Source organism: Balaenoptera ricei, chromosome 12, assembly GCF_028023285.1.
Source record: "Balaenoptera ricei isolate mBalRic1 chromosome 12, mBalRic1.hap2, whole genome shotgun sequence".
Lineage (NCBI taxonomy): Eukaryota > Metazoa > Chordata > Mammalia > Artiodactyla > Balaenopteridae > Balaenoptera > Balaenoptera ricei.
In genome coordinates, this window is record NC_082650.1 from 30,780,553 (window position 1) to 30,798,697 (window position 18,145).

Consider the following 18,145-nt stretch of genomic DNA (forward strand, 5'->3'; position numbering starts at 1 on the left):
GAAGTTATTTCTTTACTAAAAATTTCTATTCAAAGCAGAAAATATGAGCAGACCTCATATTTTAGACCTCATATTTTAGACCTCAAATATAGACCTCATCTATATCAAGACTTTTATCTCAGTATGAGGGGAAACATAAAAGAATTTTATTCATTTGTTTCTACTCTTCTATGCCATCTAAAAGTATTTGAATGAAGAGACTCAGATTAAAAAACAAAATCAAAAACCGAAAAACCCCACTAAACTCTTGTGTGATAGGATTGGGACTGGGGAAGGGAGAATATGGATGTCCTAGGAGGTTATCAGAGGTCACATAATGTATGCGTTTTTCTTAAAAGCTCATTTACGTGGTTATTTGCCTCTAACAAAAATGAAAATTACATCTTATCTGGGTTATAATAGAGATGATCTTTATAATCACCAGCCCGAGTGAGATGCTTCCCTTCCCTTCCATCTATCTCCAAAGAAAGGAAGGAAGGGGGGAAGGAGGGAAGAAAGGAAAGAAGGAAGGAAGGAAGGAGAGAGGGATGGGGAGAAAAGGAGTGGGGGAGGAAGGAGGCTTAGTCCCCGGAGGGCCAGGGCCCCCTTAGCAGAAGTTCTTGATTTCTCCTCTGGCTAAACACCAGGGACCAGCCCCTGGAGGATCAGTGCTTTGGGTACTAAGGATGCAGCAGTGAGCAAACCAGACACAAAATCTTGTTTTTATGGAGTGCAGGTTCAGAGTCTTTAATAGGTAAGTCAGAGTGTTGACTTGGGTGAATTTTGTTCCCAATATTGCCCTGTATTGCATTTTCCTAGTAGTAAATATTTTAATTTTTTTTCTTCTCTTCTAAAAATAAACATGACGTAGATCTGTCAACAGAACAGAAAAAAATTATTATCTGGTTTTTGTAATTTAATAAATGAGATTTGTTGTATTATGGTTTTTCACATGAGAGTTAATTTAGTTACTATTTTCTTTCTATTAATAAAAGGGTACAATTGTACTATATTTGAATTTTGTCTTTTTGAAATTTGACATTAAATCTTATCAATAGTACATGTACAATCCTTGCAATACTTTTTGATTGTATTCATGGAACTGGAATTTTTTTCCTCCAAAATGGTCAGGCATAATATTCATAAGATTGTAAAATAAGAGCTGGCAGTCATGTTACCTAAATGTTCCTTTCTTTATAAATACTACATGAATGTTACTTTCACTTGCAGAACTCACTAGACCTTGATCATGATCACTTCCTCTTTTCAAACTTCCGTGGCAGTTTTGGCCCTAATTATTCTGCATGTCAGCGCTTTGGATACTTTCAAAGCTGCAGTATATGAACATGCGGTCATATTGCCGAATCACACAGAAACACGTGTTTCTCAGGATGATGCCTTGCTCCTCATGAACAAGAATATAGATATTCTGGAGATAGCAATTAAGCAGGCCGCTGAACAGGTATTCTTTTACTTCTGCTAATCATAATGTATGAGGAGCATGAGAGCTGGTGAAGGTTCGAGTGTTGAATTGTCTACATACATAGAGAAATAATTGTGATTTAACTTGTTTTAAACAGGGTGCTCAGATCATTGTGACTCCAGAAGATGCAATTTATGGATGGAAATTTACCAGGGAAGCCATTTTCCCTTATCTGGAGGATATTCCAGATCCTCTGGTGAATTGGATTCCATGTCAAGACCCACACAGGTATTTGAGTTATCCTAGTTGTTTGTACGAAAGTGCTGTGGTTCTCTAAAATGTACACGTTCACTGCAGCAAAATGATAAATCCTGAATGATCATGTATGTGGTGTATGTTATTGTTTTATATATATATATATATATATATATATATATATCGGCATTCATTAGATATTTAAAAATTGTACCTAGATGCCATTTAACAATTATTTATAATCTAGTATCTTTATTAAATTTGGAGAAATATAAAAATATTTATTACTGGGATTAGAAACTAAGGGGAACACGATCTCATGAATATTAATTTCTCATGAAAGTTAATTTCTGAAGTGGACACGGGGTTGTGTTTGGAAAATATTCCAAGGTCTCTATTGAAGGTATTATATTTCAATTCATAGCCTCTCTGCTCTAGAATCTGTTTCCCAGGCAGAAAGACCTCACTATCTACTTTCTAGTGAGACTTTATGTTTTGAAACCTTGCATTTTCCTAGGCTCATAAAGCTAATTTTCCTGGGAAAAAGTAATCTAGAAACTTTCTAATATAAAATATTTAATATATGTGTGTATATTTAATATATAACTCCTACTATCTACTAAGGCTTGAATTATTGAGGCATGGATTGCACACTTCTATACTGGCAGTAAAAAGTCCCTCACTCTTTCACACTCGTTCTTTCTCAACTATCAAATCCTCTCACCATCTCTTACCCTCTTGCACTTTCTCTCACTCTTGTACCTCAAATTAAGTTTATTAAACATCCCTTTGCCATGTTCTTGCTGGAGGATTATAGATACCACGCTTTTTGAGGCACTCCTGGTTAGTGTAAATTTTATATAAGTGTTATCAGAAAGCGGCTTTTCTCAGCTCTAAAGTGACTAACCGCACAACGAGGAGAATATCGGGTTACATGACAGTCAACCGCTCCACTTGCCAATCATTCCTGTTCTGAGCTAATGCTTCCTATGATGTTTGTAAGAAACACTTTTGTGGAAGAAGAGGGGCAATAGCTGGACAGTCTTTCTTTCTTTCTTTTTTTTTTTTTATAAATTTATTTATTTATTTTTGGGTGTGTTGGGTCTTCGTTTCTGTGCGAGGGCTTTCCGTAGTTGCGGCGAGCGGGGACCACTCTTCATCGCGGTGCGCGGGCCTCTCATTATCGCAGCCTCTCTTGTTGCGGAGCACAGGCTACAGACGCGCAGGCTCAGTAATTGTGGCTCACGGGCCTAGTTGCTCCGCGGCAATGTGGGATCTTCCCAGACCAGGGCTCGAATCCGTGTCCCCTGCATTGGCAGGCGGATTCTCAACCACTGCGCCACTAGGGAAGCCCTGAACAGTCTTTCTGCCTAGAAGTTTTGAGAAGCGGGACAACCCATTTGTTTTCATCTCACAGTACGATTGTAAGATGGACTTCCTGTTAAAAACAACATATGTTGCAAATTTATGGACTAGTCAGATATCACAGTAGCTATGGAAACTGGTGAAGGTTGGCGGAGAGGTCTACTCCATACGGTTAGTAAATACCTCTTTCATAGTTCTACACTAGAAAAAAGAAATTTTGACAGAAAATGGGCTTGCATTGTCACCCAATACAGTTACATTTAATTCATTTAACTATTACTTATTGAGCATCTACTGTGTGCCAGATACTATTTTAAGAATAGGAGATATAGCACTTATTCAAACAAAGTCTTTGCCCTCCCTGTGGCTTATGAATATTCTAGTGGGAGAAGATAGATGTAAACAAACTCATTTATTATATAGAATGTCATTTGGAGATAAGAATAGGGATGCTGACTGAAAAAAAAAAAGCACAACCTAATAGTTGACAATTATGTTTTCTTTGGGGCTTTACCAAGGACTTTAGCCTGGGATACAGCCCCTCAGACACCTCTTCGGACAGTTCCAAAGAGGTAAGGGAGGAGCCAAGATATATGAGTTTTTGCAACGCCCCCAAAGGAAAAAACAAACAAGGTAGCCCAACATCAAAAGATTACTGCTAATGGGACTTCCCTGGCGGTCCAGTGGTTAGGACTCCGTGCTTCCACTGAAGGGGCCGCAGGTTCAATCCCTGGTCAGGGAACCAAGATCCCATAGGCCACTTGGCACGACCAGAAAACAAAAGAAAACAAACAAACAAAGAGTGACTCCCAAGTGTTTGGCCTGAGCAGTTGTAGGCGTGGAATTGCCATTTACAGACATAGGGAGTGATACTGAACCAAACTTGGGTCCACTTGCCCAGGCACAGTAAAGCCTATCTACTGACACGGGGCTGTGGTGAAGGAAAGTGCAGGGCCAAGCAAGGCATACAGGCAGCTAATGCTCAAAAGACTGAAACTCCCTGCTGGATTTTAGGGAAGGGTTTTTAAAGGCAAGGTGAGGGAGAGAGTGGCAGGGTGTGTGATCAGCTCTTGCACAATTCTCTGATTGGTTGATGGTGAGGTAACAGGGTGATGTCACAGGGGTTAACATCATCTCTCCTCAGGCTCCAGCCAGTCTGGGGGTTATGTGCTCATGGTCATCATGCAGTTAGCTTCTTCCATCTGGTGGGGATTTTAGTATCTGCAAAACAATTGAGGAATGTGTGTCAGACTCTGTTATTTATGTTCTTTGGGGAGGAACTAAAGATTCTGTGACTCTGTTGTATGGCTAATCTATTATTTAAGTTGTTACCAGTTCTCCCGGCCCAACTGCTATTTTTTTGTTACTATGTGTTTACATTCTTCCAATCATTAATTCTTGAGCCAGTTTTTTGTGACTCAGGGGAGGCCTGGGAGACTAAAGCTTTTCCACAAAGAAAGAGGCAGGTAGAGGACATGGAGGATGGAGGGAGTCTGTCCTGGGAAGGTCCCATAGGGTGCTCTCGGTTACAGGAGCACTGAAGGAATAGAAAGTCTGGGATGGAACTCAGGAAATCAGTTTTGTGCATCTGAAGTTTGAGCTGTGATTTAATAGATATCCAAGTGGAGATACAACCTTGGCAGTTGCATATTCGAGTCTGGCATGAAAGACAAGGTCTGGGTTGGAGGGAGAAAGGGAGAAAAAATTTTTAAATCAGATTTACTAACCTGGAGAAGAGTAACTATCAATCCATCCCTTTTCATTCATTCATTCACTCATTCACCCATGTAACCAGCAAATGTATAAAGAGCTACAGTAAGGAAGCAGGAGGTTCAGTCATGATAAAGAAGCGTTTGAGGTTTGAATTCAGACTGCCTGTTAAATGTAAGCTCCAAAACACATAATTGTGCTGTAAAAATCAAAGGTGAATCTTACTAGATTCTCATTGGTGCCTTAGCAGTGGCAGCTCAAATGAGGAACCATCTATAAATATCTCCTAAGTAAATCTAGGTCCACAGTAATCTTCTCACATACAGGCCTTTTTTTTTTAATATAAATTTATCGATTTAATTTATTTATTTTTGGCTGCGCTGGGTCTTTGTTGCTGCACGTGGGCTTTCTCTGGTTGCAGCGAGCGGGGGCTACTCTTCATTGCAGTGCGCGGGCTTCTCACTGCGGTGGTTTCTCTTGCTGCGGAGCACGGGCTCTAGGTGCACAGGCTTCAGTAGTTGTGGCACCCGGGCTCAGTAGTTGTGGCACACGGGCTTAGTTGCTCCGCGGCATGTGGGATCTTCCCGGACCACGGCTCAAACCCGTGCCCCTGCATTGGCAGGCGGATTCTTAACCACTGTGCCACCAGGGAAGCCCAATACAGACCTTTTTTTCAAATCACATTGCTCTTAATGAAACTAATGTAATAATGTAGTTTATAGGATGGATAAGTTTATCATTATTCTATTCAGACATTCACTTTTATAAATTTCCTCTTATTTGTCTTCTATAAATAAACTCCATGTTCAAACCTATTAAGCTTTAGGAAATAAAACACAATATCTATCATCTATACAAGAATAGTAAAGTTGCATTTTTAAATATTGATAATCACATTTAGTTTAAAAAAGATACCCTGACATGGCTCTCACTCTGTCCCTTTCACATTTAGTGTGACTATTCTCAAGTAAGGTTAATAACTTATCAATAAGTATATCGCCAACTCCGCATTGGTCAGTAATGTCAAAGAGCAAAGAATCTTGGTCCTCAGTGGAAGCAGAAATGTCTCAAAGAGTTACCTATTCACAGATGAAACCACAAAAATTAAAAAGCACTCTACATATTCTTTATTCGGGGTAAAAATAGAGACCTTACAAGCACATTTTTTTTTTAAGATTTATTGATTGATTGATTGATTGATTGATTGCTATGTTGGGTCTTCGTTTCTGTGTGAGGGCTTTCTCTAGTTGTGGCAAGCGGGGGCCACTCTTCATCGCGGTGCGCAGGCCTCTCACTATCGCGGCCTCTCTTGTTGCGGACCACAGGCTCCAGACGCACAGGCTCAGTAGTTGTGGCTCACGGGCCCAGCTGCTCCGCAGCATGTGGGATCTTCCCAGACCAGGGCGCGAACCCGTGTCCCCTGCATTAGCAGGCAGATTCTCAACCACTGCGCCACCAGGGAAGCCCCTTTCAAGCACATTTCAATTTTTGTACTTTTGTTTTTATTTAGAGAATACTTTGTTAGTTTCTGTAATCAAACCCATGTAGATAAGACCTTACATATTTAATACAGTGTGTTACCCCTGTACAAATGGAAAAAATTATGATTTAACGTTTCTAGACCAATATAGCTGTTAATTTCTGTACAGTGCCAACTCAACACAGTACAACTGGGATACTTTTTCCAAAGTTGACAGCACAGCTAAAGTTTCCAAAAATTCCAATTTTATGTATATACATATATATGTACATATATATAGATTTATTATTTATATAAAAAGACCAAGAGCAGTATTTTATGCATCAATAGCAGCAACAGCTTTTCCAGGTTCTGCAGTCATCTGCACAAAATTATAGAGACATATAGCACACTCTATTAAAAAAAAAAGGTAAAAAACAAAACCTCAGAAAACAGCAAAGTTCTGTTACTGTTGTGGTACCTGGCACCATTTTCTTTATTAGCTTCTCAATCATCATCTGGAAAGAAAACATTCTAGAATAACATCATTATAAATAGATCTGATAAAGCATGGTCACTACTATGTATCATAAAGCAGGTACAAGATATCTTACATTCACAGAGGTATGATACAGTACTGTCCTACATCTGTAATACTATAGGATATAATTAAAAAGACATTATTTGAGACTTGATTCTACTTTTCCAGCAGAGGGCCCAAAGGATGGTTACAACACAACTCTGGTACAGAAATGTACCTTCTTAGATAAGATTTCCCTTCTTTAGTGGCACAGTTCTAGGCACTCACTGTCAAGCACATTTTTATGTCCTTAAACATAAACTTTTTTAAAGTATTTCTATAGTAGGAAAGTTAGCTTCATCATATAAAGTTATTCAATTCACTGTAAAGACACAGTAGTCAAATTTTCTATAAGCCCTGCAAACATTTCTGTTCATATTCCTTTCATCTCCAAAGATAAGAATTATAGACCGCTTTGCATAACATAAGGCCACAGAGTTACAGCTAAAAAGAAAGTCACAATGGTAAGAATAATGTCCCTTCTGTTGTAGTCTGCTATTTATTTGTCAGTTATCTTGGTATCTTGAGAGTATGGGCTTCCAAACGTCAGGGCACTCAGAGCTGGCCTTGGTCTAATGGCTCACAGCACTACCATTTCCAGGGGAGTTCCAGTGGTGTTCCATTCCTGCACTACCCAGATAATACGTCTGCGTCTTGGATTACCACCACTAACAGACTGAGACCCCTACCTCCGCCTTAACACCAGGAGGAAACGTCATTTGGCTATTCCCCAACTACCAAGAAACAGATTCCCAAATACATCTTAAACTTCAAGACTTTAGGAGCTGGATTATTTTTGGAAATAATAAAAGAATAAACTTCCTTTATAAAAAGAAAAGAAACTTACCACTAAGAGGGAGAAAAAAATTTTTAACACCGTGATGAGTTCATCTATGGAGTGAGTTAGAGAAGAGATCTAATGCTTGAGCTATAGGAAACTACAGTGTTTAGACTCAGTGCAGATGAGGAGGAACCAGAAAAGGAGATGGAGAAAAGCACCCAGTGAGTAGGAGAATGAGAGCGTGGGGTCCAATAAGCAAGGTGAAGTGTTTCCAGGGGGAGGGTGTAAGTAACTGTGTCAACTGCTGCAGGTAAGTAGCACAAGATCACAAGATGCCACATGATGATGACATCATGTGGATGTCATCATCAGCATTAGTGACAGTTGTCGGGTGGGATGATAGCGATGAAAGCTGATCTGAGCGCTTCTAAAGAGAACAGGAGAAGATGGGCTGAGGATAGCAAAATGGCCAGCTCTTCCAGGGAGTTTTGTTGTAAGATGGACCTAAGGAATGGAGCATAAAGTAGAGGGGCATGGGGGTCAAGAGAGGTTTTTATTTTATTTTGTTTAAAGATGAGAGGTACTAGAGCATATTTGCATGCTGATGGAATGATCTAGTAGAGAGATGACAACTGTTGATGCAGGAGAGTGAATAATAAATTGCTGGAGCAATAGATACAATGTGGAAAAAAATTCATCAAGGTTAGGCATAATTTGTGACTTCTGCATATAATCTCTATCATGTCACATAATTATCATTTCTTTTTTGGTGGAGAACAATTAAGATCTAGTTTCATAGCAACTTTGAAGTTTATCATACAGGATTGTTGACTATAAACGCTATGTTATGCATTCAGTCTCCAGGACTTATTTATCTATTAGTTGCAAGTTTGTACCCTTAAACTGCATCTCCCCAGTTCCCCACAATCCAGCCCCTAGTAACCACCATTCTATCTTCTGTTTCTACCAGTTTGACTTTTTAAAATTCCACATATAAGTTATATCGTACAGTATTTGTCTTTCTCTGTCTGACTTACTGAAATGTCTTAATTAAAATTGGATTTAGATTTGGTCGTACACCAGTACAAGCAAGACTCAGCTGCCTGGCCAAGAACAACTCTATCTATGTCTTGGCAAATATTGGGGACAAAAAGCCATGTAATTCCTGTGACTCCACGTGTCCTCCTAATGGCCATTATCAATACAACACCAACGTGGTGTATGATGCAAAGGGAAAGCTGGTGGCACGTTACCATAAGGTAAGAGGGGGTGGGTGTGTAATATGCAGCCTGCTATGAGGGGGGTGCATGCTGTGTATAAGAGTTAGAGCTTCGTTCTCTTATAACACAATATTACCAAGAGTTTTTTTTAAGCGAGCAATAAAGAAAATGACACTTTAGAAATGTGGAAAAAATTGTAGGCAGAGACCTGTAAGAAACGTTTGGTAATACTCCAGGATTGAGATAAAGCATATATAAAACAAGTAATTTTAATATTGATATAAAAGATACTGAGATGACTGTAGTCTGGATCCCATTTAATTTTGAAATGATAAAAGATGTTTTCACATTGTATGAATCAGTTGCACGGAAGTTAATTTCCCTGCTTTCTATCAAGTCACAAAAATGATCTTTCTCTTTTCAGTTTCTATACCAGTGAATTTAATTATCTTCTTATTGATTTAAGGTCAAATCATAAAATTTTTTACTTTAAAATCTGAATTGAAAGAGTAAAATAACCTGAAGTGATAATTTTATACTAAATTGGACCGGGAGAGAGGCTGACCTTTTAAATGGTTATGGGATGTGCAGGTCAGTGTGAATGTCCCTTTTCCTCTCCCATATTTTTTCTAAGCATCTTAATTGTGGCTTCAAAATCTTCTGACTGGAGAAATTATCTCCTGGAAGTCCTAGGGAAAAATAAATATTACTCAAGAGGAGTGATATTGAGCCAATGACTTTCAAATGTTTTTGATCATATACCTCTATATGGAAAAAAATTTTAACATGAGTCCTCAAAATAAAATATATTTATATAATGGGCTTCCCTGGTGGCGCAGTGGTTGAGAATCTGCCTGCCAATGCAGGGGACACGGGTTCGAGCCCTGGTCTGGGAAGATCCCACGTGCCGCGGAGCAGCTGGGCCCGTGAGCCACAATTACTGAGCCTGCGCGTCTGGAGCCTGTGGTCCGCAACAAGAGGGGCCGCAACAGTGAGAGGCCCGCGCACCGCGATGAAGAGTGGCCCCCGCTTGCCACAACTAGAGAAAACCCTAGCACAGAAACGAAGACCCAACACAGCCATAAATAAATAAATAAACAAATACTTAAAATATATATATATATTTATATTTTTTTGTGTGTTTATTTGTGTATTTATAAATAAAACACAAAACTTTCAAAAAGTTTTCTTCATAAACTTGTGGGTTTCACAACTTGTTTTTATATGTAATTAAACTTCTGTGTTCTCCTCAAAAATATGTCTCAGACTGGAAATAGAAATGTCAGTACTTCCTTTTCCCTTATTTCCGAGACTGTGTTTGCATTTTGAGTATCATTTTTAAAGGCTCTTTCTTTGCAGCTACTCTTCCATTCTGTAAGTGTTGACCTAGTTAAACTGGTAGCATAGTTGGTCAATCCATTTATCCAGGCCCAGTAAACGGCAGGATGGCACAGTGCACCGGATGTGGACAGCTAATGAGGACCTGGGTCATCCTAAAGTGAGAAGCTCTCGTTCTTCCATCAGGGTACCTCGGAACAGTTCGTGACCCATGCTCTCTGACATATGGATCTGATAAGAGTACTTTTGTCAATCAATTCTTAAAATGCTAGTAAATTTCAATTAAAGATTTTTTTTTAGTTAGAAAATAAATTTAGAAAGAAGTTTTAATAGTCTGGCTCCCAACCCTCAGTCTTTCCTACTTTGCAAATCATTTTATTAAGCTGTTGACCCTGATTATTAAATTAGACTAGGTTCATTTCTCAAGTTTACTTGGAGGGAATCAGAGAGAATGAAATAAAACATTTATTTTTAACAACAATTTTGAAAGCTGGGTAAGAGTCCCTGAAATTACTTTGGATGGGACACTGTAAAGAGGGAGAGGGCCTCCCTCATCTGATTAATAGATATTTATTGTGCATCTATTATGTTTTGAGGTATCAGGGACTCAAAGAAAAATGATGTATGTCTTCAGCTTTCAAGAAGCACATAGTGTTTAGGATTTATGGGGAGGTATTTGGCTCCTGATTGAGAGAGGGAGGGAGTTAAGGAGAGAGAGGGAGGGAGAGAGAGAGAAAGAGAGGGAAAGATAGAGAGAGAGAGGGAGAGATGGAGTGAGAGAGACTGTATTTCTCCGTATTTTTCTTTGGAAATTAACTTCCAGTCACCAGAGTTATTCACCTTCTATAGATTTCCTGCTATTGAGCATTGCCAAATCTCAAAATTACTAACTTGGAGAGTTTTCATGTGTCACCTCTTCAATAAACAAGCCTTTCCTGGTTTTATCCTGTGTGTTTGTTATAGTACAACCTCTACTCTGAGCTTCAGTTTGATGTCCCCAAAAAGCCGGAGTTGGTGACTTTCAACACCTCCTTTGGAAAGTTTGGCATTTTCACATGCTTTGATATTCTCTTCCATGATCCTGCTGTGACCCTGGTGAAAGATTTCCACGTGGACACCATATTGTTTCCCACAGCTTGGATGAATGTTTTGCCCTTTTTGACAGCTATTGAATTTCATTCAGCTTGGGCAATGGGAATGAGAGTTAATCTTCTTGTGGCCAACACACATAATGTCAGCCTAAAGATGACAGGTAATTCATGACCAGATGTGGTTTGCAGATTATATTTCTAAATGCAGAGAAACGTGTGCCTCAGATATGACCTGTTGTAATTTTTTGGTTCTTTGTTGGGACTTCTTACTATGTTTGTATCCTTTCATTAAAAAAAAAAAGAGGAAGAAGAAAAGAAAAGCTACTGCCTGATTATAACAGCTATGGCTGTGTTAAGACTTTCATGTGTATTATTTCATCTATCCTCACAACAACTCTATGTATGCGCTGAGTACTATCATTCCAACTTTGCAGATTACAAAACTGAGACACACAAAAATGCAAGTAACTTGCCAAAGGCCACGAGATAGTAGGGGGCAAAGCAGGGAACTAAACAAGATATGCTCTATAACTGGCAAGGCAGAGTAGTGTATTATTGACATGTTGCTGTATAACAAATTGCTTTAAAAGTAAAAAGTGAAAGTGGCTTAAAAACAATAAACATTTATTATCTTACAATTTGTGTTGGTCAGGAATTTGGGAGTAGCTTAACTGGGTGGTCCTGGCTCAGGCCATCTCTTCAGGTTACATTAAACTGTTGGCTGGGCTGAAAGTCATCTGAAGGCTTGATTGGGGCTGGCAGGTCTGCTTCCAGGATGGCTCACTCATATGGCTATCGGTAGGGTTCCTCTCTTTCTCAGTGGGTGTTGAGAGGAGACCTTCATTTCTTGCACATGGGCCTCTCCATAGGGCTGTGTGATGTATCCTTATGACATGGCAGCTGGCTTCCTCCAGAGCAAGTAATGAGAGAAAGGGGGAGAGAGAGAGAGGGAGATAGAGAGAGAGAGAGAGAAAGAGAGAGAAAGAGGAAAGCTGCATTGCCATTAATGACTAGTCACAAACCATTATTTCTACCATGTTCTATTGATTAGGAGTATGTCACTAAGTCAAGCCCACACTCAAAGTGAAGGGAATTAGATCCACCCATTGGAGAAAGGAGTTTTGAAGAATTTTGGAACATATTTGAAAACCACCACAATGGAGAACAGGAGGGAATTTTGTATTAACTTCCCTACCTCTCAGGAATGCCTGAGTACAATGACTTTAATATTTGGCTTAATTTTCTATAATGCTAGTAAATTATATTCAAGGTTTATTTGAAATGAGACCACTGATCACGTAGTTTAATCTCCTCCAGTAGAGAATAGGAGAAGTATTATACTTAGATGTTCAGTGCCTTGTGCTTTCTCATTGTGACTAATCTTGTGACATGACCACATGCTGAATTCTGATGGGGAAACTGGTGGTGTTGGGTTTGCTTTTTGTTTTTAAAAGACTTGTCTTCCATTCACAGGCAGTGGTATCTATGCACCACACTCGCCCAAAGTATATCATTATGATATGGAAACAGAGCTGGGAAAGATCCTCTTTGCAGAGGTGGATTCGCATCCCCGAAACTCTCTGACCTACCCACCAGCTGTGAATTGGAGTGCCTACGCCACCACCATCAAACCATTCCCAGGACAGAAAAACTCCTTTAGGGGCTTTATTTCCCGGGATGAGTTCAACTTCACAGAACTCTTTGAAAATGCAGGAAACCTTACAGTCTGTCAAAAAGAGCTGTGCTGTCATTTAAGCTACAGAATGTTAGGAAAAGAGGAGAATGAAGTGTATGTTCTAGGAGCTTTTGCTGGACTTCATGGCCGAAGGAGAAGAGAGTATTGGCAGGTAATCTAAGCTCGAGAGAAAGGGAGTGTTTGGATGTCAGTAAATTCCAGGGTTAAGTTTTCATATTTGTCCCAGGGAACCAAATGCTTTTCCTTGGCATGACTGCATGCATTGCCAGTGTCTCACACACACACATACACACACACACACACACACAAACACACACACACTTTGGGATTAATCATGTGATATTTGCAAGGGGGCTAAGTATCATTGCTTGCTTGCTTTGAGCACCTTAAAAGAATACATTAGCCTGACGATGCTGATTTTCTATTTGACTAATGAAACTAGTTTACATATTGAAGTGAACTTCAAGAAGGCTTCTTTAAGCAGCTTTGCTAACACATCTGAATATAAAGTTTTGTTTTAACTTTTAAAACCAACAATAAGTAGGGATATCACTTTTATTTTAACTTCTCTTGTAACCAAATATCCTGATCATTTCATGCCCTTCCACTGACAAATTTTTTAAACTTTTTGTATTATGTTGGCTATGCATTTGTTTTTTCTTATTTTACTCTGTGCCTCACTGCCTTCTCCTAAGGAAACGGATATGAAAAAAAAAAAAAGAGATGGTCAAAATTTCAATCATCCTTTTGGCTTTTGTATTCCTGTTGCCCAAATACCTCTACTTTCTTGGGCCAAATGCCATCATCTGACATGCCAGACTAATGGTTTATATCTGTTACCAAGTCCAAGCTTGTACTGCTTGCTGTATGACAGACCAATACATTGAGAGATGAATTGTTGGGACAAGGAATAGTGACTTTATTTGGAAAGCCAGCAGACTGAGAAGATGGTGGACTAGTGTCCCAAAGAACCATCTTCCCTGAGGTAGAATTCAGGCTTCTTTTACACTAAATGGGGAGGGGGTAAAGTCCTAGTTCCAGTAAGACTCTGGAGGGGATGTGTTTATTTTTTCCTTCCTGCAGCCATTCATAGGTGTGCCTGGTCTGGAAGTTTCCTGTGAGCTAAACAAAGGTATTTTAGCTCATTACATGAAAGGCAGGATTCTTAGAGATGGTTCATTATGTATAATTTAAAGCTTATAGGCAGCATGCCTTTAGTGAGTAACTTGTAGCAAAAGCAGTAGACTACAAAGGTTTAAATAAAGAGAAACGGATCCAATATGGAGTGGATTTATTCTTTCCTATTACAAATCCAGTTTTAAACTGGCTTCTTTCTTTCAATCCCACTAGCTACCCAGGAAGTGAGGGTTGGTTCTTAATCATTTGCCATTTTCAACAAAGCAGGTAATTATATGATCCAAATCCCTTTATCAAATGGTGAAAATATTTACTTTGCTACGTTTATAAACTGAGTCAACAGTTCTAGTACAAGTAACTTAGATGCAAGACATTGCATTTTATCTGCATCTCTTCTACACAGGTATGCACAATGGTGAGATGTAAATCTACTAATCTGACAACTTGTGGACAGCCAGTAGACACTGCTCTGACAAGATTTGAAATGTTCTCCCTAAGTGGCACATTTAGAACGGAGTATGTTTTCCCTGAAGTGCTACTTACTAAAATCAATCTGGCACCTGGAAAATTTGAGGTAGGATAACTTTAAGAGTGTCTTCATTTTATATGTTTTCTGAAGTCAAATAAAACAGGCTATGACAACTGTATCTGTTAACTTTTGCTGTGTAACAGACTCCTCAAAATTTCATGGCTTGACACAATAACCATTTCTTTAGCCCTGATTCTGTGGTTGGTGATGTGAACTGGGTGTAGCTAGGCTGTTCTGGACTAGAAGAGGCTCGGTTGATCTTGGCTGGGCTCATTCATGCATCTGCCACTAGCAGGTGGGTTAGCTGGGGCGGGCTGCTTTGTGATGGCATAGTCTTGGAGAGGTGGGATGATTGGGGCCACTCTCCCTCTGTGGTCCCTCATCTTCCAGAGAGCCTGGTCTTGTTCACATGTTAGATTAAGGAGTCCAAGAGCATAAGTAGGGAAAGACACAATAGGCCAGTTCTTTTCAAGTCTCTGCTTGCAACTGGGGGTTGGGGACCCCTGCCATAGATGACAAGTTTTTTACATGAGTCACACTGACCATGTCTTCCTGAGTATTTTCCCAGTTTCCTTGACTGATGGACTCTCCATCAACACATATTTACACATTATCTTTGAGGATCACTTCTGCAGAGATTCCAACATATTCATTGCCTATCTTTTCCCCATCCTTAGTTCTACGCTAAGAGCATGAAGTGTTACTGACCATCACAACTGTGGGAAACACCTTGCTTTAACATTTTAGGTTAACTCTGCTATATTATCAGAAGTGTGGCCTCTGCAACTAACTAGTTATGTAAGTTTGTGCAAGCCAGTTAACCTCTGAATTTCCTACCTGTAAAATGGGGAGAATATCTTCCTCACTGATTTGGTAATGCATGTGAAAGCACTTTGTGAACAGTGAAGCATTATACAAGTATCAGGATGTATTTTTAGGTATTTACCTCAAAGAGTTTACCTAGTTAACCAAGTTCATCAACAACTGGAGGAAAAGCTTGCCAGAATTAGGCCACATGTACTGAACATCATGTAAGTATACATCAATGTGCAGACAGACTGGAGGAGTAGGAGGCCAGGTCCCACTGTAGATACAGTAAATCAGAATCTCTGAGGATGAGACCTATATTTTTCATAGTCCTACAGGTGATTTTGGTGGGTAAAAACTACCAGTTTAAGGGAATAGTCAAAAAGGTCAAATTATCTTGAGTGTGTAACATAGAAGGCCAGTTAATTATATAGTATATTTTAGGAAAATTTGTAACAGGAAAGCAGTAAAAATGCTAAGTTCTAACTAGAACCCAAGGGACAATCACTGATGTGGAACAATTAATTCCAAGGAGGTCAAAATAGACACAATTTTACTATATTGATGAAAAGTCACAAGAAAACTAAATATTTGTGTTTAACTTGTTTCAAACTTTCACCCAAATGTAATTTGAAATATACCTCTTTTATTTCATTTTTGTTCTTTAAGGAAAAATTTAATAAACAAGGGACTATTTGGAAACAATGAACACTTAATAAACAATGAACATTTAACATTTTATATTTGTTCGTTTAATTACCAACAGGTTGTGTGTTTGACGACTTGTCAGTGAGCTATGTTTTTGTGTGTATGTGTCACCACAATTATCGTCTTCGGGGATATTTAGTTATTTTCTACTTCTAGTTATTAAGTATCTAATTTCTCACCTTCTAATTTCTTCCCCATCCAAACTGTCCTTCTCACAACTGATGATGAACTCATGTTCTTTAATTCTTGTTCTATCTGTTGTCTATTTGTGTTTTTTTCTATTCTTGTTCCATTACTTTGCATACATTACTCCCTTACAGAGAAGCCTCTTGCCTTCAGGATAGATCTGATCATTCATGACTTTCACAAATCCAATCCCTACCGTTCTCTTTGACCATATGGCTTAGTCTCCTCTTCAATAATCTTCAACTCCAGCTAGTGATGTGCTGTAAATTGTAACAAGCCACTCTCTGAGGAAGAAAAAGAAAAGCTCCGATTTGTGGCATTTGCCAGTTATCATGATGTAAATATTCTCACCACCATCAATTTCAAGAACAGCCATGCAACAACCAGCTGTCAAAATTCCTGGAGATTTAACAGTCTGTTGTTGTGAACTTACACACCACTGGCTCCAGCACACAGCTGGTTCTAACCAAATTGGAGTGAGAAAACACATTGCCTAGATCTGTCACATACATTCCTGTCTCAGAATGAGGCTTTGCTGCTTGATTTCCACTTGGCACAAAGTTTTCCATCATACAGCCCCAGGGAGAAATTCCTAACTGCTCCTTGTAGCAGACTGTATCCCACCTTGGGAAGCAGAGCAGTTCAGCTATTCCTTCTCAGACCTCCTAAGCACATACCTGTTTCTCTCTGCAATATACTAATATACTGATTTCTCTCTTTATTTGTGGGATCTTCTCAGTTTCACCATTAACTTTTAAGCTTCTTGAGGGAAGGGTGTTATTTGTGTGCCTCTGGCTCCTGGTTATCTTGCATATAATTGGACTCAATAGATTTTTGCTACTGATGATTTCTGACTTTTCATTAAGGGTTACATCTGATTGTTTAAACTCAATTATTGAACCCTCTAGGATGGCTCTAGTCTTCCTTACATATAAAATAGCTGTTTCCTATCTTTCCCACCTGTTCCCCATCCCCCAACCCCAGCCCTAGCCCCCTTACCTACCATGATATCTAGGATGGTTTCAAAATTATGAGTCTGCTTGTAATGTATATTCTAATCAAGTTGACTATACTTTTCCCACTTTTTCTTTAGGTACTAAAAGATGGGCGTTTGGTAAACAAGAATGGATCATCTGAGCCTATCCTAACAGTGTCACTGTTTGGGAGATGGTACACTGAAGACGTACGTTCCATCTCAGGCAGGACCAGCAACTCAGCGACAACTTACCTGATAATATCCACATTATTAATGATCATAGCTTTGCAAAATATTGTGATGGTGTAGGACATCATCACTTTATCATATTCATTGTTGCATCCCAAGTTTACTATGAAACTTTGAATGGCTCGCTCCCTAGTATAGACCAATGATTTCCAGATATATATATTTTTCTCATCAAGGATTATATTTAAGTGTTATGGTAATTTTGCCTCTTTTCTTGGTTACGCTGAAATAATACAGTATGGTATAATTGTATAATTGAGGTTTGGGTCATGTAAATGAGGACTAATCCTGACTCCAGCCTTACTTGCTGTGTGTGCTTGTGTGTGCTTGTGTGTGTGAGCATGAGCAGAGTGAAGAGCTTCAGGGACGTTGTAAATATAGTGGTAGCCTTGGGAGAGAACAGTAATGATGGGAATTGAGATGTTTATGACTGAATTCCATTTGACATTAAAGACAGTTTGAACTCATCTAGTTTTCTGTGCTAATGATTGGGGAGGATTTGCTTTCTAATCAGATGGAAACATAAACTCATTGGAGTTTCATTGGAAACATAAACTCCAACGTTGAAGTTTATCTTAACAATGAAAGTCGTTTTGAGATGTTCTAGAAGAAATAACAGTTAGTCCAGGTTAATGGGTATTCATAGCTCCAAACAG

The 18,145-nt window shown here is 39.1% G+C and overlaps 1 protein-coding gene across 1 annotated transcript; it reads left to right on the forward strand.

The window, feature by feature from the left end:
- The first annotated feature begins 1,228 nt into the window (after positions 1-1,228).
- On the forward strand, positions 1,229-17,914 carry VNN2 (vanin 2). The gene is made up of 7 exons (XM_059941934.1): positions 1,229-1,441; positions 1,560-1,690; positions 8,619-8,811; positions 11,074-11,362; positions 12,675-13,048; positions 14,438-14,608; positions 17,358-17,914. Exons 1-7 carry the CDS (start codon positions 1,229-1,231, stop codon positions 17,547-17,549), a joined length of 1,563 nt encoding a protein of 520 aa, XP_059797917.1. The 3' UTR covers positions 17,550-17,914.
- The last annotated feature ends 231 nt before the right edge of the window (positions 17,915-18,145 follow it).

Bases quoted from the DNA above. Each gene is read 5' to 3' on its own strand.
- VNN2 (XM_059941934.1), top strand. From the start codon at position 1,229: ATGATCACTTCCTCTTTTCAAACTTCCGTGGCAGTTTTGGCCCTAATT. The intron at 1,442-1,559 runs GTATTCTTTTAC...TGTTTTAAACAG, and splicing joins TTAAGCAGGCCGCTGAACAG to GGTGCTCAGATCATTGTGAC. The intron at 8,812-11,073 runs GTAAGAGGGGGT...TGTTTGTTATAG, and splicing joins TGGTGGCACGTTACCATAAG to TACAACCTCTACTCTGAGCT.